This window comes from Nomascus leucogenys, chromosome 1a (assembly GCF_006542625.1).
Source record: "Nomascus leucogenys isolate Asia chromosome 1a, Asia_NLE_v1, whole genome shotgun sequence".
NCBI classification, from domain to species: domain Eukaryota; kingdom Metazoa; phylum Chordata; class Mammalia; order Primates; family Hylobatidae; genus Nomascus; species Nomascus leucogenys.
In genome coordinates, this window is record NC_044381.1 from 91,722,549 (window position 1) to 91,747,436 (window position 24,888).

The following is a 24,888-nucleotide window of genomic DNA, read 5'->3' on the forward strand; positions in this document are numbered from 1 at the left end:
TATATAAGTGAGGTAGTAGAGTCCAAAGCACAGCTTTTAACTCTCTAGCACTTTGTCTTGAGCCCCTGGGCCTTGGCGGCACATGAAGTATATAGTTAGTCGGTTGGGAAAGGTAAATTGCATTTGAGTGCTGTTATACAAAAATCGAAATCTAGTCATTGTATGTAGAAACTGTGTATAAAGAATTATGCGCAAGAACGGAAGATTATATATGTTGGTAAATATGTATGTAAAAATCTCAATGCATAATTTTGCTTCTAAATAAGGTTCTAATTTTACTTTTCTAAATAAGGTTCTAATTGTACTTACTTTATTTAGAGCTTAAACAAACCTTTACTGTGGATAAGAGGATCATGATGTCCTTTAGCTGTTATTTTTTGGTAGCCCCATTGCTGATGTAAAGATAGGCTCCAAAGAATGTAGCCTGTTTTGAAAAATTAAGTCAGATTATTCTGAAACTTGTGACAGTTAGTAGAGAAACGTGATCCCCTCCAGATCCACTGGTCGGGTAGCTGGGTGGTGAAATTCTTGCTAACCTGTGGGTTCAGATGCTGCCTCCATCATGCTGTCTCATTGACCATGTGAGGTGAAAGCCATGACTCCCTCTTCTAAATGCCCAGAGCATTTGCTGCCACCCCCTATATTGTGACTGTGTGGGGACTTTTTTTTTTTGAGAGAGATTCTGGCTCTGTCACCAAACTGCAGTGCAGTGGAGCAATCTCGGCTGACTGCAACCTCTGCCTCCTGGGTTCAAGTGATTCTCGTGCCACAGCCTCCTAAGTAGCTGGGATTATAGGCACACGCCACCACACCCAGCTGATTTTTGTATTTTTCTTTTTTTTTTGTAGAGACAAGGTTTCACCATATTGGCCAGGATGGTATCTATCTCCTGATCTTGTGATCTGCCCACCTCGGCCTCTCAAAGTGCTGGGATTACAGGTGTGAGCCACTATGCCCGGCCTGTGTGGGAACTTTTAAAATCCATCTCATTGCCAGCACCTACTACAGTGCTGTAGACTTAGTGAATAATAAAAAAATTTTGAGATAAAAGATCAAATTGGAACTTTTATTAATTAGGAAATGATTTTTTAAAGAATCATTTATCAAGCCCTTGTTTTACATCAGGCTTTAAACTATATTTTTCCTATAGTCCTCATGTAATCCCACGATGAATGTTACTGTCCCTATCTTACAGGTGAAGAAACTAAGGTTCAGAGACATTAAGTCATTAGGTACAAACTAAATGAATCAAATTCAGTTTTGTCTGGCTGTAGCAACTGTTTTCTTAACATTATCCATACTGGCTCATGATGAGCACTTTTTCCCCTCTTTTAATATACCCTCCCGTGTCTCCCTAAATTAATCCTCATTTAGTTCTTCTCTTCTGATTCCTGCAAGGGACATGGTCAAGCTGTTAAATCAGCTGACTGTTCATGATTTCATATGGTGCCAGTGAGGCTTTCTGGATTCAGGTACTGAGTTTGCCACCTTCTAGCTGTAGGGTATTGGGCAGACTTCCTTACCTCTTGGGCCTCACTCTTCTCATCTGTAAAATGGGGATGACTATAGTACCTACCTCACAGGGCCATTATGAGACTTAAATGATCTACTTGTACAAAGTACTTAAAACAGGTTCTGGCACATAGTGAGTACTATCTGAGGGTTATTTGTTTCAGCTAGAATTGTCCAGATGAGAGCATAATAGTTTAAAAGGTTCAACAGCAGATGCTGACTTTTTTTTTTTTAAATATAGTGAAATAGGCCAGGTGCAGTGGCTCATGCCTGTGATACCTTTGCTTTGGGAGGCCGAGGTGGAAGGAACACTTGAGGCCAGGAATTTGAGACCAGCCTGTGCAAAATAGTGAGACCCCATCTCTACAAAAAAATAAAAATAAAAAAATTATGTGGGTGTGATGGCGTGCACCTGTAGTCCCAGCTACTCAGGTGGCTGAGGCGGGAGAAATCCTTGAGCTCAGGAGTTGGAGGCTGCAGTGATCTATGATCATGCCACCGCACTCTAGCCTTATCTCTAAAGAGACCCTGTCTCTAAAAAATAAATGAATAAATAAATAAATACATAAAATGTAATGAAAATAGTTCACTTTTTTGATACTCTTCAGCATGTTTCTGTGTGGAGGCAGCTAACTTGATCTAGACTGAGTCAGACATCATGCCTAATTTTTCTGTCCACTAATAAATATGAATTACTCTGAGGATGAATACACACACATTCACATATACTTCCAAACAGCAAATACCAAAAAGAATTAGCAGTTCAAGAGGGTGGCTCAACTGCCTTCTGAGAACTAAGGGCCATCTCCTCTGTGATTGAACTGAGTCAAGCCCATTTGTAATTGAGCACTGGTAGAATGGGCTCATTCAAGCACGTAACTCCCTTAAATTTTTCATTTAAATTTTCTGTGCCTTAGAAGTGAACTTTACAGTAATCTTTGCTTTCTAAAAATAAATGTGTTTCTTGTTAAGCATTTAGTCTCATCACAAATTCCATTTGAGAAAAAACAACAGAAAATAGTGAATGAGAAGGGTAAGAGACTTAGGACTCAGATAATTCTATCTTAGTGCCAAGACTTTAAAACTGGGAATAAATGCTACTTCTCCATGACCTGGGTCTCATAATTTGTCTGCAGGAACACTGTTTCTAGAGGGTGGTGTGGTACTGTGGGAGGAATAGACTTCGGAGTGAGATCCATGTTCAAATCCCAAGTCACTTACCTTCTCTGATCCTCAGTTTCCTGATCTGTAAAATGACCATAATCAACACCATCTCGAAGATTTCTGGTGACAACACAGCATTTACTTCCTGCTGTATACTTCCTATTTCCTCTTGTAGAGACAGAATTTTCCACTTTATTTTAGTCTATAATTATGTAATCCCATTTAAAAAATCCCCCCCTAGACTTTCAGTTCTATGAGGCAGGGGCCATATCTTGTTTTCTGCTATGTGGCTGTTCCCTGGCCCCATATATGGCACAAGGAAGGCCCTCCTTTTATTTTAGCTCCATATGACAGCCTTGCCAGAGGGCAAAGGTGACCACCCAGACAGTTTATATTTAACCAAACAAGGCTTGTTGTAGAGGAGAAAGAGTTAGGAAAAGAAATGAGTAATTAACTTGTTGGGGGAGTGTAGCACTTTGCAAGATTTGACTGTAAATGTTCACTGTGAAAATAATCTTCAAGTGTATTTTAGCCAGCCAAAGGCTCTAGCAAATTATTTTTCACAAACCAGTAAGTATACATTTGCATGTACTTTCACGGTGCTTCTTAGTCTTTAAAGAGATTGATGTTTTAGAAAGTTTAACAGTAAGTTTTTACCCTCATGAAGGAACTTTCAAATGCAAATGATTTGAAAGTAGGAGGTTTGCTGACAACCAGTGGTAGGAGGGCCAACCACTGTTCCATTTTCTCCCAAGTTAGATGACCAGGATTTCTTCTGGGGGTTGAATCCTGGCTTGGTGCCAAACAAGGGTCTACAGACTCTAAAAGCCTGTATAAAATAGGAGTTTGACAAAGATTCACTCAGATGGAAACAATCCATGAGAGTGGGCAGGAGAACAGGATCTTGTGGACTAGGTCACCTCCATGTGCTCCTGGACAGCTTGTCACAGAGGCAAAGAAAAGTAATGGAAGAAGCAGCAGAAAGGGACAATAAAGACACTGGTAGAAAATGGGAAAGACACTGAACAGATACAGTAGCAGGAGTTTGAACAATGAAGGCTAAAATATAGCCTTTCAATGGTTTGTAATTCAGTCTGTGGCAGAGAGTAGAATATGCATAAAATGTACTTTTCACATAGTGCAATTGTGGCATTGGATTATGTCATGAAGAAAATCTGATTTTTATAGTCCTCTGACTTTCCAGAGAAGTAAATTTGAATTCACAAGATTAGAAACACACACAGGTAGGCCAGTACTAAGAATGAGAACAAACTTGGATACAGACAGAATTCCGATACAGATAATAATAATTTCACAATATCCAGGACAGTGTCCCAACTCTTTATTTATTGTAAAATTCTTTTTCGACTATTGAAATTACTTGAATTCAGGGCTTAGACATGCTATATGTTCTGCTGAAATTTTTGCCACAATGATATTTATCTTTGTATTCTCAGCTATGTCTAGCAGTGTGCTTTTTCACACATAGAAGGCATTTAATAAATATTTGTTAAATGAATAAACAAATGATCAATATTTGTTGCATTAGGATTTGATCTGTGTTTCAAAATAATTTTTAAAATCTTTTTTCCATTTTCCTATGTTATCCTTACTTTCTTTCATGCACACCACAAAGATGCCAGCAGAACTTCTGAAAATGGGCATCAAATATTTGTTGTGTGTGTCCAAATGTGAACACACCTGCACATCCACGTGGTCTGTGTATAGAGTGGCACTTTTTTGGTCTTTCTAAGCACATCTCATGATAGGGGGAGAGTACCTAGTACACTGTCCACTATACACAGAAACCTGATAGTACACAGATAGAGGGGGCTGAGTGAGGTGGAAAAATAGCATGTGATAAAGGTATCATGAATTGAATGGACCCCAATTTGCTTTCTTTCATGATTTCTGTTTATATTCTTGAGGCTACACATAGAAGCAGGAAGGGAGGTGGAAAGCTAGATCTCCCTAAAGGGAGGGGTGCTTAGCTTTTATTATAAGTTAGGAACACTGGGATCTCTCAGGTTTCTATTGTGAGTGATGAAACTTTTTAGTATTGGCAAGAAAAGAGATAGGAAATGTACAACAAATAAAAAGTTGTGAGGATGGGATATAATTCAGAAGAAACCCAGAGAGAATCCTTGAGAGGACTCCTGTTTCCCCTATATCAGACAGCCTTGTTTTGCTATCTGCCTGGGATACACAGAGGTGCCATCCAGAAATGTTCACCCAGGACCAATGGGTTTTGTCTAATCTGCATCTCACAGATTTCAGCTAACTATGTAATCATGGTTCTGTTAGGAAACCTGACACATTGTTTAGTACTCTTTGGCTGAGACTAACCTTTTATGATGAAGCAACCATGCACTGACATACACACACAGGTTATTTTTGTTTTTGAAGGGGAGAAGATAATGAATGGTTTATAACTAGTTACATTTCAAATAACGTCTTTCACTATTTATCTTCTTGGATTTAACCACTTGTTCCCTAAATAATATATTTTCTGACTTAGTTTTCTCCCCAAACCAATTTATATGTACAGATATAACAACACAATTCTAAATAGAATAGTAAAAACTATTTAATGCTGTAAGAAGTCTAAAGTACTATCTTTATCTCCCATTTATAAACCATCTAAATTCTACTTTTCTGACTAGCATCCACAGATGACAGGCAATACTTCTGTAAGTCCATCTGGTCAGCAAAGGGTCTCTTAAGTTTTCACCAAAATTTTAATTATGAGAGTATCGAGAATTAGGACTGGAGTTCCAACAGACTCTGCCCTTATTTCTGCTCACAGATTTACTGTACACATCTGAAGGGATCTATCATAAACATCAAGTCAGATATGAACCTGTGAAATATTCTGAGCCCTAGGTAGTCTACCAGATAAAGGAGTTTGGGGAATAACATTTTGAACAGATGGGACACTCTGCTGAGAAGACTGAGCTTGAATAAGTGTAACTTCTATATTAAAAGAGTCAAGTATTTGGGAGGAAATGAAAAACAAAGCAACTCTCAAATTTATGCAAATGCAGGAAAGGCGAAAGAACAGACAAACTGATACTCTAAAGATAGGAGAAGGGGCAAAATGAATGATCTTACATGGATTCTTGGCATTTGGAAAGAGTTGCAATATGAGAAAATTAGAAAAAAAGGCTGAGTTTGGTAGATCACCAGAAAATTCACTTAGTAAGGGAATACATTGTATGAAATTTATGAAACCTTCTCTGTTGGACATATTTTCACCTCACCTGGAAGAAAATCTTCTGAGTGATGACCAACAGAAACCTCAATGATTTTATCAATCAGTTTAGGGTTGGAGTCTAGGACTGGAGGCATGTTAAACTACCATATAGCTCCCAGCTCAGCCAATTGCAATTGTATAGGTCTCAGTTTGTGATTATGATGTCTCTAAGATGATGTTTCTCATTAGTTTTATCAAACCTAACCAATTGGGATAGATTTTTGAAAGAATATAAATGAGAAATCTTGCATTTGTGAAATCTGGTTGTGATATGTATCCCTGGGTGTGACTGTCCTTAGAGATTTGGTACAATAGAGAGATTTTCAACAGGAAAAGCTTTTGGAAGCATGTATGAATATGGGAAACCATATGATATGCCACTATGTGGGATGATAGACTGAACTCTATCTAAAAAGGTTGGCAACCCACCAGAGCATGGCAGTATGGTATAATCTGACTCTATGGGATTCTGTGCCCACATCTCTGCTTTGTCCCCCTCTAATAAACAATTTGTGTTCCTGAGTGTTATTTGTCTTTTTACTTACCACTCTCCACAATTCCATTTTCTCTTTTTCTTATGATTTTTTTTGAGGTAATCTAATTGCTTGAATTAAAGGGTTATGAATCTTAAAATATTATCTAGGAAAAACCCTAGTGGCAAAACCTAGCTTGTGAGAAGCATTATAAAAAATATTTACTTTTACCTCTTTCCACTTCAGTCTCAGGACATCCTCAGTTAAGCATTAAAAATATTAATCAAGATTATTTGAAAGGCAAATCTGAAGAATGGGTTAAGTTTAGTAGGGAAATGGCATCTCAACCCATTCCTAATTATGTGTGGAAGCCTGCCCTTGCTCCTTATGACCTCCAGGTGGTGCTGTTTACCCAGACATGGAAAGCAGGAGCCCAGCCCCATTTCTTTCACTTAGATTTGCAGTTGGGCTTTCATATTTTCAAAATATTTTCTGTTTCTACAGATGTGTTTTTTTAAATGGTCAATAAAATTTTATAACCACTATTTGAAAAATTGCAAGATTATTGTGATTTGTGCTTTCTAGCCAAGAATATATCTTTATGTCTGTACATACCCGAAGTCAAGTATTTATGTTTGTTCATTGGTCCCACTTTCTACGCTTCCTTCCTTTGTAGCACACAGGCTCAGACACAGACATTTGGGCTGTGGACAGAACTCATCCCAGGACCTGTAAATACTTATGTAATTTTGAAATATATTTCTAGTTCAGCTATGGCAACTAAACTCCACAGGCTTCTGGGTGAAGAACACCATTTTACAGGAATGCTTTTATCCCCCAAAGCCAATGAGTGTTCCTAGCAGACCTGACCTGATTTTTTGGCAGAGGGATGCTTGTCAGACACCAGAAATGTTTTCATGTTTTGAGGTCACCCATACAGTGACACCCCACAATCCAATCCAAATTCCTCAGAAAAGTGATTCTAGAGAAAAATTGAGAGGGAAGCATTGACAATTTCTTTCCCATTTTGATAAGACTTCGGGTCCAGGAATAGTGGAAATTCCATTACAGCAAAGATGAAACTAGGATGGGAGTGTGGTGGGATCGATTTGATCATGGATAAAATTTGGAACTTTTAATATTGGCTTTTTACAGAATAACCAACTAACATGCCTTTCTTGCCCCTTTTTTCCCCCTTTCTTTCCTCTCACAAGGGATTTGTAAACAAACTGGATGAATTCATTCACTGGTTAAATGAAGCCATGGAAACTACAGAGAACTGGACTCCCCCTAAAGCAGAGATGGATGGCCTTAAACTGTATCTGGAGACACACTTGGTAGGCAAGATTGTGTTGTTCTTGCTGTCAATAATCAAAGGATTTGAATGTACTGCTTGTTTGTTTATGAGAAATATCAATTTTATTTATCAAAGGTTACTATATGTCAATGAAACCAAGTTTTAATGGGTCACAGAAGATGAAAATTTACAGGCATTTCAAGTAATACTATGAAACCTAAATCATCTCTGTTTCAAGCTACCTTTTCAAAGCTTTTCCTGGAAGAAGTAATTATTTAAAAATACCTTAGAAAATTTTATTAGACCCTTGTTCTCTAAAGCAACAACTGAAGGTTTTCCCTTTCTTAAAAACAAATAAATGAAAGAGATGATTTTGATGACCGTTCTAAGCTTTCTAGAATTCTTGTAAAATTAATGAACCTCTCATTATCAAGAGGGTCTACATTATCTGTTCTACACTGGGCTATTTTAATAAAATATTTAAAATGATGATCTCCATCATTTTTGCTGCTATGTGGGTTTTTCAGCATATAATTAATACAACTGTCATTACACTTATCCCTGTGCATAGAGAAAACCATGGAGGGGAAGTGGAAAACACTCAGATGAATTTGCTTCTGAATATGTTAAAAGCAAGAATTATAGACTGGGGGACATTCGATGAACCTCCTGAGGTTTTTACTGAATGCTTCAAATGGCCGATATCAATTATGAAGGGGTGGAAACTAAGTAGTGGAGTGTGATAAAGCATGAAGAAAAAGCACGTGTCGTAGGAAATGAAAATTCAAGCTGTAAGGATCTCATCTTTATTCCTTTCACCGATAGCATAAAATTGACAAAGGCAATGAACATGAATCCTTGGGTACCCAGCTGTGGGGTTGATTTTCTGCCCCTCTTACACACTCAGAATTTGGATTGAATAAACGTTATGTGGGAGTGCTACCTGTATGCAAGTTCACAGGGTTCCAGAATGGTTGTCCTCTACGATGTGAAGTGAGAGAGAGGAGGGAGAGATGGAGAGGGAGAAAAGAGGGGAAAGAGAATGTTTCAGGTTTTGGTGTTTGTTTTTTGCAGCATGTTTATGTAACAGAAAAACAGCTTTAAAATCCTATTGCTGCGTGCAGATAGCCTTGCAGATGATAAAGAATGACAAAATTGTGTGGTAGAGGATGAGTGCATTGCTTCCCTTTTTTAGAGACCTGAGTCGATGGTGTGTAAAAATGCCAGTGACCCTAACCACCTCTCTTGTACATGGGTTTTTATATGCTGTCCTTAGTACTCATTTCCCTGTTGAGTAGAGTTTCAATTTTTTTTAAAGAGGGCATTTCATAATAGCAAGATAAAGATATTCAGTGCTTTATAATGTAAATTGTATTAATTAGAATGTCAACTTTTCACTGGCATTGTTCTGACAGAAATTCTAATCTGTGTTTAAACAGGAGTATATGAACTTTATTTCACATTAAGTGTGCTGTCTTACTTTCTCTTGACTTAATATTTTATGGAAAACACACATTTAGTTTTTGAGGTCCCAGAGGGCACAAGGGCATTAAGAACACTTTAACTCTATTTATTGAAAGCCAGGCTAGGAGAGTATGAACCCAAGGTTCCTTTTTCCCCTTTGGAGGTTGAATTATATGGCCCCTTTGTAACCAATGAGCACTCTCTTTCTCAAATACAGTGTTACAGGGTTTCTTACTTGGCATCCTTATGTTAGCCTCTAATTCCTTCTAGCCCAGTGCAGTTCACTAGAGCTTTTGGTGATGATGGAGTATTCTATATTGCCCTCTCCTATATGGAGGCCACTAACTGCATGTGTCTATTGTGGATTTGAAATGTGGCTAATGCAACTGAAGAAATGAATTTTTAATTTTACTTGACTTATGTTTAAATTTAAATTGCCACATGTGGCTAGTGACTTCTGTATTCTCTCTAGCCTTACAAATTGCAGAGCTTTTTATAGGTAACCATAACGAACTGCAATATCTGTACTTGCTTCATAATGACATTTTCATCCCAAAATGTGGAACGTATTCTCCAGTTTGCTGTGGTTCACCAGTATAAAGATCCACAGCAAAGAGTCCTTCTTAAGATATTTATTTCTTAAAGAATAGTCTTGTTTCTGCCTATGATCAACATTTTCTTAGATGAGTTTTCTGTACTATCCCATGTCTGATTATATTGATTGGAATAGAGATATCATAGAACATCTTCTTTATTTCTACTTTGCAAATAGTGAGGGACTTTGATCTCCAGACCTGTTGACTGGATGTTAAATTGCAGTCTCAAATTTCACTTCCCAAATCATGAATAATAATGTCTAACAGTTACTGAAGACCTAGTGTGTGTAGATTGCCACTGAATTATATTCTTAAAGCACAATCAAGAGTCACTGCTACACTGAATGTTGTGTCTGTTGCTTTAGATACAGCCTCTGGCTCAAACATCTTTCAATCAAATTCTCAGTTTTTCTGTTTCCATACGAGTCTATATTGTCCTCCTGATCAATATTGTCATTTTTTATTGTATTTCTTTACTGTCATGCTGAGTCAATGTTGTTATTCTTCTCCACCTTCCCATAAAAGAAAATGTATGAGTAAGCCTAGAGATTTGTATTACTTCATTAACCCTGCATAAATCATTATTGCTTTTTAGTGAGGGGGCAAGTGGTATTTGCAAGATTATCCAGTAGTAGAGGTAGATACACAAGTTTCTTTAAACATTTCTCTAGATTCTATATTTGACATTAAATCAACAGATGTGCAAGCCTCTAGCGTCTGAGTCTTCCCTGGTTTATTAATGTGTTAGACTAGCTGGCACCCTCCAATATTTATTATAAAGAAAAATATAAAAATCATACTCAAAGTTGCATGTTCATACTTTGATACTTAATTCAGTTATTTTCCATGATGGTACCAAGGGTTTTCACCAACACAAATCAATTAAAGCTTTATAATACCTTTATAAGACATATGGAGGAGCTTTATTTTAACTGTAAGAAACACTGTGAAATTGCAATGATACATCAATGATTTTCCATGATAATTAATCATCTGCTTGCAACCTGGCTGCTCCTTTCAAAAATACAGTTCCTACCTTCCTAGAAAATGACATTTTCAGGAAAATGTCATTCTGGAAAGGTATTTTGCAAGTGTTGAACATTCCCTCTTCTTTGAAAACCACTTTAAGATAGAATTGTATAGGTATGTTCTTGGACAGACTTCTTTCTCTCTCTCCCTTCTCTCACCTCTGTCTTCTTCTTACACTTAAAAAAAAACAGCTTTATTGAGGTATATTTGACACATAATAAATTGAACATTTTAAAGTATAGTGGTCCCTCTTATTCGAGGTGGATATGTTCCAAGCCCCACAGTGGGTGCCTAAAACCTCAGATAGCACCACGCCTCACGTATACCGTGTCTTTGATCTGATAACCTGGATGATTACTAAGTGACTAATGAGCAGGTAGCATATACAGCATAGAGATGCTGGACAGAGGGATGATTCACGCCCCAGGTGGGACACAGCAGGATGGTGCAAGACTTCACCACACAACTTAAAATGGCATGCAATTTAAAACTTATGAATTGTTTATGTCTGGAGCTTTGCATTTATATTTTCAGACCATGGTTAGCCATAGGTAACTGAAACTGAAGAAAGCAAAACCATGCATAAAGGGGACTACTGTATACAATTTTATGAGTTTTGACAATCTGACAAATACATATACCCATGAAACAATCACTGCAAATAAGATAGTGAACATACTTATCACCCAAAAGCTTCTTCATGACACTTTGTAATTCTTCCCTCCTACCCCTCCCTGGCCTCTACTCCATCCCTAAACAATCCTTGATCTGCTTTATGACACTATTAGATTAGTTTGCATTTCCTAGGATTTTATATAAATTGAATAAAACAATATATGTTTTTTTCGATCTGTCTTCTTTCATTCTGCATACTTATTTTGAGATATGTTATGTTGTTTCATGTATCAATTATTAATTCCCTTGTATTGCTGAGAAGTAGTCTATTGTATGGATATACCACAATTTGTTTTATCCATTCACCTGTTGATGGACATTTAAGCCATTTTCCCCACCACCTTTTTCATTGCCTCAAGAAACAGAGTTACTAAAAGCTATATTTGAGTAGAAGCATAATAAATAGAAGCATAGTGAGTAACTGTCGTAAATAGTGCTTGGGTAACTAGTTTTTTTTTCCCCTTTAAGAGATTTTATAGTAGCTTTAGAATTAAGAGTAAAGCAGCAGAGCAGGTCAGCACTTTCCCCCTCTAGAGATTTTATTTCATATCCATTTGCTCCTGAAATTGTAACTCTGATTTCCCAAATTGTTATGTATACCTAATTCATCAAATGTAATCATTCACAAGGAGACAAACCAGCGCTTCTTTTATCTGCAGCCAATCAGTATATTCAGTAAGAATAAGTGAAGTCAAACCAATACCAGACAGCTGTGCAAGATGTAGGAAAAACAATCAACCACAAGAGCCTGGCTTAAACTTAGGAAGTATAGTTGCCTAGATAGCACCATGTTATTTTGGACACACATTAACCAACCACATAGAAATAGCCTTGGAGAAACAAGGTTCTTAATTCAATTCGATAAATGAGGAATGTGAGGGAAAATGGTGACTATGAACTACGTGTGTGTGTGTGTGTGTGTGTGTGTGTGTATGTATAACACAGCTGTAAGTGTCAGTGCCAGGCGGTTATTTAGGTGCTAGGAATACATGATGAATGAGCTTGGTTTCTTTCTTTAAGGGATTTTCAGTCTAAGAGAGGTAACGATAGATTATATATAGTCATCCACAGACCCATAAATGACTAATAATTTTAATCAGTAAACTTCTTAGTTATACTTAGCAAAGTATTCTTAGGAGTACAGAGAAAAATTTTATTGGTTCTTTCTGGAGGTAGGGAACCTTCAAAGAGGTAATTTGACGTAGACCTCAAAGGCCGTTTGTAGTTTTGTTAGGGAAGGGAGGATGGGAGATGGGAGGAAACTTTATAAGCATGGTAAGAGAGGCATGGTGAGCCATGTGGTGTAGTTGAGACTAGGTTGGAGTCTCACAGGTTGGGGCGGGTGGTAAAGGAGTTTGAATGTCTTTTTAACAGATTAAACTTTTCTCGGAGGGCAATGGGGACTCATTGAAGGTCCGGGTTTGTTTTAAAACAGGAGAACAACATGAAATCAACCATAAATTTGATGGGGGTAGGGTCAGCCTGCATAGATTAACTGGATGAGGTTCGTGGCTTAGGTGAGAGAATAACTCTGTGCATGAAAGAAAATGGATTTGGGTATAGTATTTGAAGGATTTGCTGGTACAGGCAAGCTTTTATCAGTTTTATGAATTGTGTTTAAATTAAAAAATTAAAGAAAGGGAGTAAAAGGTTAAAGTCAACAGTAAGTCCCCCTTTTACTCATGTTCCCATTGATTCTCCTCCCTTGAGGCAACCAATGTTCCTTGTTTCATTATATCATTTCTGGTTTATTTCAGGTATTTAGAAACAGGCCGGCCACGGTGGCTAATGCCTGTAATCCTAGCAATTCAGGAGGCCGAGGCGGGGAGATCACTTGAGGCCAGGAGTCTGAGACCAACCTGGCCAATATGGTGAAACCTCGTCTCTACAAAAACACAAAAATTAAGTGGGTGTGGTGGCGCATGTCTGTAGCCCCTACTACTCAGGAGGCTGAGGCATGAGAATTTCTTGAACCTGGAAGGCAGAGGTTGCAGAGGTTGAGCTGAGATTGCGTCACTGCACTCCAGCCTGGGCAACTGAGGGAGACACTCTCAAAAAACACCAACAAATATATCTATGTACTTAACTTTGTTCCTGTAGTTTCTATTAGTAGTAATTCAAAGTCAATAAATATAGAAATGACTTCATCCTTTCAGATGGCTGCATAGTATTCTACTTACAAATATGCCATAATTTACATAACCAGTTCTTTGTGATGGAAATTATGTTGTTTACAGTCTTTTTCTATTACAAATGATGCTTTAGTGAATATCCTTGGAAATTCATCATGTTGGATACTATAAGTATATCCTTAGAATAAATACCTTTCATATGAAATTTCTAGGTCAAGGTTAAGCATATTTAAATTTTTAATGTATTACCAAACTGTCCTTGATAGAGATTTTACCAGTTTATACTCAACAATGCATGAGAGTGCCTATTTCTGCATATTCTTGCCATCAGAGTATATTATTACATTTGTTGAACTTTGTCCCTCTGATAGTTACAGATGGCATCTTATTGTAGTTTAGGTTTGTATTTCTTGTCTTTTAAGTGGCATTGAATATCTCTCCATGTTTTTAGGAGTCATCTGTATTTCCTTTTTGAGGACTATTTTTAAAATTCTTAGCCTGTTTTTCTGTTGGTCATTGGTTTTTTGCTTCAGGATTTATAGGGGATTTCTATATATTAAGGAAATTAGTCTCTTCTCTGTGAATAGGAAATTTTTAAAAAGTATTCTGGGGTTCTGTTCTAAAAGCATATGGATATCTCAACAGTTTGAGGAATCAAAGGTTAGGCAGACATGGAGGGCCAGGCTAATAAGCATGTAACAGGTTTCTACCCGGGGGGCAAAAGCACGTTTGGATTCCAATTCTGGAAAGACCAGTGTGTTCTAGAGAGTTTGCTTACTTAGACAAGGAAGGAACGAACTTAAGATCAGGGTAGTTATAATCGAATGAGTGGGTTAAAGAATGTTGGAGTAATGAGAGAAATGGTGGATCAGGGCTAGGTGGGGGTAGTTAAGAATAGAAAAGAGGGAATAGATTATAGAAAGAGGAACAGATTAGAGAGACATGTCAGCAGTTCTCTTTTTGAGGCTCACTCTTTTCTAGTCAGAAATCTCATGACCAACATGTTTTGTCTGTCCTAGTTTCCCCTAAGGCTATAGCACAGGACGGCCCACTGCTCTACAGGTGGGCAAGACTTGAGTGTAGTGAAGGATGCAGGAATTGCTGAGAGCTTCTCTATCTGTATATGGAGCAGGACCAGGACCCTAGGACCATTCCAGGGGTGTGTGAAACCAGGTAACGTGACATTAGAAGTAGTATTTACATGGAAAAGAGGGAGCAAATGTCGTACAAGTACAGTGAGTATCAGGGGTACATGCTAAAGGTGGAGCAAACTGTCTTTTATACAACTTCTATAATTATGGAACTTTGCTTAAAGAAAAACATTAAATTATACTTACTGGAAAAAAAAATCAAATTGTGTTAAACAGCATAATATTAAAAGTAAAAAGTCTTACCCTCCCTTGGGTAACCAATGTAAATAGTTCTATACATTTTTGAACGTTTTTATGGAAAAATGCATACACTTTAAGATTATTTAGTTCATATTATACATGCTGTTCAACAACTTGCTTTTTGTATCGAAATATGTCACAGATATACTTCTATCAGTATATGAAGATCTGTTGCACATTTTAGCAGCTCTTTAATATTTTATTGTGTGGATATGCCACAGTTTATTTAATCATTTCCATGATGATGGGCATTCAAACTGCCTTCTTATTTATGCTTTTGCAAATAATACTCAATGAACTTTAACACCAGTTGAGAGTTTCCTCCTTATCCCATTAGTGTCTGCCTACAGCAGCAATTCAGAGACTCTCTGTAATAAATCTGTCACACTCCAGGGACAGCTTTTTCTCTAAGTCCTGAAAAATGAGTGGAGTTTGTATGTGTATGAATTTTGAGGCCATGTTTATAGCAGTAGACTTTTAAAACACACCTTCCTGAACTTTGTTGTTCCTTTTAAGATTGATGCCTGCAATTTTAGGTGACTGCCACATGGTGGCACAGAAGCACCAAATTCCTGCAGACAGTGCTTACAGTCTTGGTATCCATGAAGGGTTTGAAAATGTTTCCTTATTGTGTCATTATACTAAATACTTATAAAAACAGATTCAATTTAACTATGAAGTGTCTAACAAAATTCTCAATAAAGATATATGCCTGCATTTATCATCTGTATTTCTTTAGATCTTCATGTTATGTCATATTTCTGATTAAACAGCTTTCATTTGTCTCATAAGAAAAACCAGTATACGTCTTACAGAGTTTTTAGCCATACAAGAAAATTTCCCCAAATACTTTCAGCTGTTTTTCTCTTGCTTGCCTTCCTGTCTCTACCTCTGCTCCATTTTTCATTGCTTGAAGTTAAGAGATGACAGAGTTTTCTTTTTCCCATTTCCTGGTGCCCATCTCTCGCAAGATCTCCATAGGCAGCCAAGGCCCCAGCAAGTTAAGCTTCACAAGACCAGCAGCTGTCATTTGGCTGTGCTGCTCAGCTAATGGGAGCAGTGGGTCAAACTTCAAAAGCACGAGCTATGAGAGTTTCGCTGGACTGCCCCCACCTCCCTCAGCCTTGATGAGCAGGCTGGTGGCCTTTCAGGGGCTTTGAAGTCCCATTTGCTTGTCCCTTGATTCCCACCAGTTTAAGGGTAGTCACAGAGAGTTTAGTGGGAAGTGGCAACATTACTTCTCTTTGGGGGACTCGGAATACCGCTCAACTCCCAGCCTTGAGTTTCTTCCTTTGGTGGCACAGGGATGGAAGGGTCTTTCAGAAATTTATAGTATGCAGGCATTTTGAGGTTGGTATGTGGGAATGGTAGTGTAGGAGGCTCATTCTGGACACATGAAAGTCTTGGACTACATTCCTTTACTCATGTAACTCTAATTTTGTGCATCTAGGAGACAAATAATATTATCTTCCGTTTTCAGTTAAATAGGATTCCTGCGCTGTTTAAAGCCCCTGGGAATGTACTTTTGCCTGTCTCAGTTTAAGGACTCTTGGGCCATAATACCCAGTAGTTATTGTTTTGAAAACTGTTAGTGCCCAGATATTTTACTAATTTATTACTTTATTTTTCTCTTTAGGAAATAATGACTGTTTTTCATTAGAATGCCGGGGAAACACTGCATTTATTAAGCACTTCCTATTTAGGGCAGTATTATACTAAGCATTGAAGAGAAAGTTTACAGACAGCCTCACACTATGAGGGTCCATGCACAGGCTGAAGGACACTGCATGGATGAGAGACTCACATGAGCCGGGGTGTGGTCACCTACCATCTCTCTCCATGTGTAGATTCATGAGCTTATCCTACTTCTCTACTGCATTACATGGAATTTTGGAATCTTGAAATAATTCACCTGATATAAATAATATTAAGTTAAAATTCCAGATCTTTACATTAGCCAGAAAAATGCCTATTCTATATCTATAGGGTTGTTGTGAAGGTGAAATAAACATGTTTTATGTCAGGATGAGGATGCTTTTATCATTTGGGGGAATCTTCCTTGGAGACCCAAGAACATTTGGTGTGAGAGGCTTGGGTGTTCTTAGACAAGTTGAGATTCTCCCTGCCCACCCTCCCCTCAGCTGTTCTCTTGATGCTGTCACCTACTTGAGGGATGGCTTTTGTCTCTTTGGCGTCTCCCCCAACTCCTAGCCTTGCACATGGATGATAGGTATTAAAAATGTCTGCTAAGGCCGCGCACAGTGGCTCACAGTGGTTGCAGTGAGCCAAGATTGCACCACTGCACTCCAGCCCGAGCGGCTGAGCAAGACTCCGTCTCAGAAACAAACAAAAAAAACAAAACAAACAAAATCTGCTAAATGAATGAATGAACATTTATAAAAGCAGTGTTAGAATCACTGTGGGCCACAGATTCTAACGAATGTTATAAATCATCAAACGATAACTGAGCATGTCTGCAAGTTATTTCCTCTACCATTTACAAATCAAAGTGGACTTGCCACGGGGCTTTCTAGGTATTGTTTGGTATATTTGTGACAAGAAAAACATCTATAGAGGGAAAAATAGGAACGTTTTCTTCTGTTTTCAGGATGCAATTTATCGCCTTTGGCAAAAAACACCAGGAATGTCTTCTCAGATAAAATGTTAACTCAGATATTTGAATGTTTTTTAATTTCAGAGGTAAATGTTACTGTTTCAAAATATGAAGACGGTATGACTAGACAGGACGTTAATGACTTGACATTACAAAATTTATTAAATTTATTTTTAAAGTGGTTTGGTTCCCCCTCTCAAATGCATGAAACATGTGGGAGTTGGAATAGATCTGCCCCAGGCTGCCAAACAAATTTTTAATGGAACTGGAGTCCTTCAGGGATTGTCCTAAATCCACATAATATTCTTAAGTCCTGGTGTTTGCACTGGGACCTGTATATTAGCAGCTGTACGTGTGAATAATATACTTATATCAATCCATCACTCTCATGAATCCACATCTGTAGGGGCTGCTGCACATCAATTATTCCACCTCAGGGGGTAGAGAAATATTTGGGCCAGCATTGACCTCCTTTTCAGTCAGGGCCTCCAAGCAGTGTGTTCTGGAAGTCAAATGGTCCCTTTAGACAGAACCTCTGTTTGGGAATCCATTTGGCCTAATGTGGCCATGCTGGGAAGTGAATGTGATTACCTGTGTCAGGTGTGGAGATGGCATCCAGAGAAGCAAATGAAAATTCTGTCACTTGGAGCCACTATCAACGTTCAGGATCTCTCCCGTCTATCTAATTCTTGCATAACATATTAGCCAGTCTATCAGAAAAGAATGTCAGCTTCAGTAAGATGCATCTACTTTGCACCAAAAAAAAAAAGCAACTGTTTGTTTGAAATAAATTGTAACTTGTTTGAAGAGCTAAATTCACTTTCAAATTCTTGGAAATGTTTTTATTGTCTGAGGTTTCAGGAAGAAAGTCTCCTCAGGAAGAAGGAGGATTTTTTTGTCTTCATATCTCAGTGTCTTCTCTTTCTTTTTTTTTCGAAAGGAAAACAAAGATTTTATAATGCTTATCTTTCTGATCAAAAACTTGGAACATCTTTCTCAAGAGTACAGAGTTCTTTTTTTTTTTTTTTTAAAGCTTCTGCTTTTATACCTAGAGGTGTGTTACAGATTGTCATAACCGATAAATCAATGACAAATGTAGCCACTTCATTTTGTTGGGGAAATAGACAATTGTGGTAGCAGCTGACCATTTATTTAATTATGTGGTAAGTACCACATGATGAGAGGGCAAAGTTAATTGATGATTTGGGCTATCTCAGCCAGGGTACAGTTTACATGGCAATTACGCTGAGATCATCTAACTGTAATTGGCAAGTAATTTTGTAGGTGAAGGAACATGACAGCTCATTTACATGGTGTTCACTGAGTAAAATTTGGGGACATTTATCAACTACTTCCAAGTGAAGAGTGATTGTACCAGTGTCTCCCAAAATGCCACAAGCTGTTTAAAAGCTACGTGGGAGATTTTTGGTACAAATCTCTATGCATTCATTTCCCTGAACATTTGTTAGTTATGTGCTATGTACCAGGCACTGTCCTAGACACTGGGGATACAAACATGAGTAAAATAAAGAGTTCTACTCTCAAGGAACTCATGTATGCGAAGCAGACACATCAATAATTTTAACACAACGTAGTAAGTGAAGGTTTGAGCTCTGTACAAGTACTATGGGTGCCAAGGGTGGGGAAACCAGTTGGTTGGAAGATGGTCAGGAGAGCTTGCTAGAGAAGGTCACACCTGAGATTAATCTTAAAGGATGTACAGGGCTTTTCAAGGGGAAGAGCTTGCCAGGCAGAAGTGCCAGCCAGAGTAGAATCAGAGGAGCAAGACAGCTGGTGTGAGCTGGAAGCTTTAAGCAATCCAGGTACATTTCAAGGCAGATATGTGGCCTGTGAAGTTGAGTTGGCTGGGATCTCTGAGGGCCCTGTAGGTCATGCTCAGGGCCTGGATCAAGCCATTGGAGAGTCTTAATGTCAGAGTTGTTTTGTGGGAAGGTCATTTTGTATAATAAAACCACTTGCATTATTGCAATATGCCAGGCTCCATTCTGCATGTATCAAGGCATTTCATCCTCACAACAAACCCCATGAAGTAGGCATTAACATTTTCCGTCATCTATAGATGAAGAAACTGAGTACACAGAGGTTGGCCAAAGCTACACAGTGAGTGATGGAGGAGCCGGGATTTGAACACAGGCTGTCCTGCTCCAGAGCCCTTGCTTGTCAACAGCCCCATTCTACATCATGTCATAACTCCCTTGACACAGCTGACTGCAATTCCTTGTTTACACAGTGTCCCCCACCCCCACCCCAACACACACACACACACACACACACACACACACACACACACACACAGCTGTGAGCTCTGTGAGGGCAGGGACCATGTCTATCCTGTTTATAGCCATATCCTTCAAGCTTAAGACACTACCTGTCCCTTCATAGGCATGCAACAAATAAGAAATAAGTCTAGTTTTGAGGAGGGCTGTGATTCGAGTTAACCTGGCAAGGGGTGATGATGAAAGCCTGAATCTAAGGCAGTGTTAGTCAATATGGAGAGATGAAGAAGGGGAAATAAATGGTCAGGGCTTGTTGATTGATTGGATGTGTGGATTTTGTTGGAATATTCTCACAGTGCTTCTGATTTCCAACCCATACACTGGAGGGATGACTTGGCAAAAGAATGTGAAGCAGTGGGAAGCTTACACTGCTCTTCACAGAGCTCTTAAATTCCTTAGAAGAAATGTTTCGGACTCAGGATGAGACATTAGAAGAGACTTCCCTTGAGGTGGTTAAAAATAGAAGGGACACATCTGCCTGGGATGGTTGAGAGACAGAGCTGCCCTTGGGTAGATGAGTGGTTAGATAGCCTTTGGGATTCTTCCCCTTTTGAAAATGCTCTGATTTAAAATAAATCAAAATTCTCCCAAGCTGCCTATGCTTAACTGCCTGGCTTAGAGAAGATAAAACCAAAGTGTTCAAGGGCTGAAAAATATTGAGTCCAAATGCCTGGATGATAAATAAGGAAACAGAAGCCCTGATGGGTTAAATGACTCATCCAAGGGCACACACTTGAGGCAACAGGAATACCCAATCATTAGATTATCAGTCTGGGCTTGCTCTTCCCCATGTCTCATACAGCAGCATTTATGTTTTGGGGGGTCCTCTGTGGGCAGGCCTGTGCTGGGTAGAAGCACACAGCAAAGGAAACCTGGTATCTGTCCTTGAGGAATTCAGAGAACCTCAACAATAAAGAACCCTTATCACCTGAAAATGTCACAAAGTACCATCTATTATGTAGACTATTTGGAAAATAGAGAAAATGAATTTTAAAATTCATAATGATTTTTTTAGCCTCACTCATTGTCAGGCACTGCTTTAATGCTTTATATTTATTATCTCCAATACTCAGTGTTTCAGTACTTTACATTCATTATCTCTAATTCTTACAGCTGCCTACAAGTTAGATAGTATTATTTCCATTTTGTATTTCAGAAAACTAAAGCACCCAGAACTTGTGCCATAAGATGAGACCATGGTAACAAGTTCAACCTTGTACAAATTATGTTAACATTTTGTTGTATTTTTTGCAGTCTTTTTCTAAGTACTAAGACTATTTACTTACATATATGTAATTTTATCATAGATACAATTTGGAATCATTTTTTGTGACATGTTCTATGTATTTTCTGTGATTGTTTAGTTTTCATTTTGATGGCTATCTAATGTCTTATCAAGTTTTCAGGAGGTTCTTAAATGCTTACTCATAGAAATCTTCCAATTCTTGGTATATATGGCATTTTAAAGATATATTTTGAGGACTGGTACCTCTCTGCCCATCCTCTTTGGATGGCATTGTGGAGAGGAGAAGAGAAACTACACAGAGGATCTTGGCTTTCTTCTGCCTCAGGAGCCCCTCTGAGAATGGAGAGTGGTTCTGGGCACAGCTCAGAGTGGAGCCTGGGCAGAGATGGCCTGCGGCAGATAGCAGGTGACTTTTCAAGCCTTGGCTTTTCTGACTGAACACACATTCTTCCTCCTGCCCTTGTAAAAAGGCAAGTTTTCATTTTCTTAGGGTAGTAAAAATCTTTTGTGTGAAGAAAAAGTGTCGTCAAGTGTCTTATTCATCAGCATATATACCATCTCTTTAAAATGACAGTGGGAGTAAAAGTTCATCAGTTCAATATGTCTTTCACATTTGGAGACTCCTGACTAATAACCTCTGGTATTTATCATCAGAACAGCCAAAGAACTAAATTCTGGCACATGCTTCTCTCACGCACTGAGAAAAACTTAAAAAGACAGAAGATTTTCTCCATTTTTTCTTCTATTCACTTAGAAGGAAAAGCATACCTTTTTTAATTAAAAAAAATATGAGCATGCAGAAACATCTGGCCTGTATTACCACAGCAGCTTCCTAAATGGCTTCCTTGTCTCCAGTCTGCCCTTTTAAAATCAACACTATATGCAACAGCTAGAAAGATTTCTACATCGTAGATTTGCACCAGCCACTCTCCCATGTCACTGGCATATTCTTCCATGACTCTTTCATGGTTCTTGGGGTCAAGTCCTGTGTAGCCATAGCTGCTGTCTCTCCTGCTTGCACCCTGCCCCAGCCACACTGAGCTTCTTGTGGCTCCCTGCTTCATGCTATAATATAGGAGTATCTTCAGGCCCATGTACAAATCAATTCTTTCTCCACAAGCTCCCTGCTAGGCTCTGCTGTACCTGGATCCCAGCGTGGGCCCCCACAAACCCTATCCAGCTATTATACAGGATATAAACTTCCATCTTGTTTGTATTTTATTTTATTTTAGAGACAGAGTCTTGCTCTATTGCCCAGGCTGGAGTGCAGTGGTATGATCATAGTTCACTGTAACCTTGAACTCCTGGGTTCAAGCAGTCTTCCCGCCTCAGCGTCCCGAGTAGCCAGGACTATATGTGCATGCCACCACACTCAGCTAATTTAGCCTTGTTTTTGTTTGGCCAGCATAATTCCTAAACAAATTTTTTTTTAAAAACCTTGAATCCCACTGGGCAAGGCATATCACTGTTTAGTTTGCTTAAGGCCCGACCACTCTGTGTTATACGCTAAACCCTAATCACACATTTGTTCTATGCTGGATCTTATAAAGCTACTTGTTTTCTTATCTCCTTTACACAATAGAATATAAGCTGTTTGAGGATAAGGATTGTGTATTCTTAACTTTCATATCTATAGGCTTGACAAAGACTACTCAATAAATATTTATTATATGAATTGATGTCTTATAAAAAAACAAAAATTAGGCCAGAAAAGACTCTCTTTTTGGCTTTTCTGCTTGTTCATGAACATCACAAGACTAATGGAACTCAGTGGACCTGGCAAAAACTAACAGTATTTCCATCAGGTGATCAAAAGTCTGTGTTCATTATTTGATACTGCTAAGATTGAACCACTCTGGACATTTAAGCTTTTGAAAGTGCTTATGATCCTTCCCACTTTTTCTTGTACCAGGAAATCTGTTTCCATCAAGGCATATATTTCCTTGGTTTTATGTCCACATGACTATCAAACTGAGCTATTCAGAAATATGAGTGGAAAGGATTAGATGTATTATTTTATCTGCTTTGCAAATCTGATCATGACCAAAGTACAGTCAGTGGGAATTCTCAAAGTTTGGTCCTGCCAATAAGTAGTACATCCAGATATATGCAAGCTGGTGATGCTAGAGGTTATAGTAATAGAAATGCCCATTGGTGAATCTTTGATAATCCTGTGCTTGTTTCATTGTGTTTTTCCATTTCCTTAGTTATCCTCTTCTAGTCATCCGTCTACGCGCTGCTTTAAAGATGCTAAAAAAGACCTGGTGTCATCCAGGAACCAGATTACTCATATTTATGGAATCTCATATAATCAGTGCCATAGGACCATGGTACCTGCCTATGGCAATATTATTGCCATAAATTTGTTCTTCAGAGAATGCTCTGCATTTTCAGGGAGTGCTATGGATATTGCAGAGGGACTGTACACCATAGGGCATTGCTGAAGAATGGAATTGTGTTCAAGTATCAAGTTTAAGGAAAGAACAGCAACAAAAAAATAAAACCCTTTCATCCAAGCTTCCTTCCCTTGGGAAAAAGTAGGGGCAGAATGGAGAGAGCTTATTATAGAATCTTTTAGCAGCCAGAAATTTCATTGACAATTTTGTTAATGTGCCTGCTCGTCTGCCTTCTCAGAGACTCATTGTGAATTCCTTAGTTGATACTATTAATGGTTAATGGGTGCACCTGAAAATCAAGCAATATTGTACCATTTGGGTAATAGTTATATGTTAAATGGTTCTTTTCTACAGCATCAAGCTTATCAGATTATCTTTTTCCTAATAATGAATACCTCATCTTTTCCAATTTCCTAATCAAATGCTTCCATGTCATCTTGAAGCAGAGCCAGTTCCAGCTGCATCTATTCTATACTCTTGGCTTCAATTATATCAAATTATTCAACCTACTTACGGTTCCTTAGATTCTCATTTGCTCTGAGACATAGACCTCATGCACCTCTTTGGAAGCTCATGATTGCCAACTATTCAAAACATGTCTATTGTAAGTAAACAGTGAATCAAAGAGAGCCCTAGGCTAAATTTACAGTTATAAGAAAATTTCTACAATAAGTTTCTTCCTAAATTTTAGTGCTCTTGGGTGATCTTAAGTGTTCACTTTACCCTGTCCCTGCTCCCTAAAACACACATGTATCTCATTCTGCATGGCATTGCTTCAGAGTTGAGGATGTCCGTGGCAGTGGCAAAAAGTAAGTGCAGCCACGTTTTGACTATAAAATAACAAACATTTAATTTTTCATAGGCAATATATAGTTTGGATTGATCAGAAGTGTGAGGCTTCCCACACATTGCCATATTTTATTGTATTCAACCAGAATACCTGTAGCTAAAAGAGGACAGTACAAGAAATGGTGAACAGCCTTGGGGAAACCTGATATTGTCAATTTCTGTTATATTGGCTGCTGAAACTTTATTGTATCTTATGCCTCTAGTCAGATGAAATGATTCATCATTCTGGACTCATCTTTTAATAATGACTTACAATTATAATAACTTATAATTCTTATCTTTATACTTCAAGGCTTGATCTGCATATCTCTATCTCCTTCATTTCTAGGTTCTTTTGATCATTGTTTCAGTATTCTGAACTTTAAAAAGATCCATTTTCCTGCTGAGAAAAAGAGAGTTCGGACTCACCACTGACCACCCAGCATGACTCAGGCTACACTTCATTCTCTAGTAATATGTTCAGTTGCCCTTTGGGGCCAGAGGCCATGCTTTATACTCCC

At 38.3% G+C, this 24,888-nt stretch overlaps 1 protein-coding gene across 4 annotated transcripts in view; it reads left to right on the forward strand.

The window, feature by feature from the left end:
* The window catches only part of AKAP6 (A-kinase anchoring protein 6), a 500,428-nt gene that overhangs the window by 240,117 nt on the left and 235,423 nt on the right, over positions 1–24,888 (forward strand). For all 4 annotated transcript variants that reach the window (XM_030813201.1, XM_030813191.1, XM_030813206.1 and 1 more), the window contains one exon: positions 7,617–7,739. In XM_030813201.1, coding sequence (XP_030669061.1) covers positions 7,617–7,739 — 123 coding nt within the window. The remainder of the gene's footprint in view (positions 1–7,616; positions 7,740–24,888) is intronic.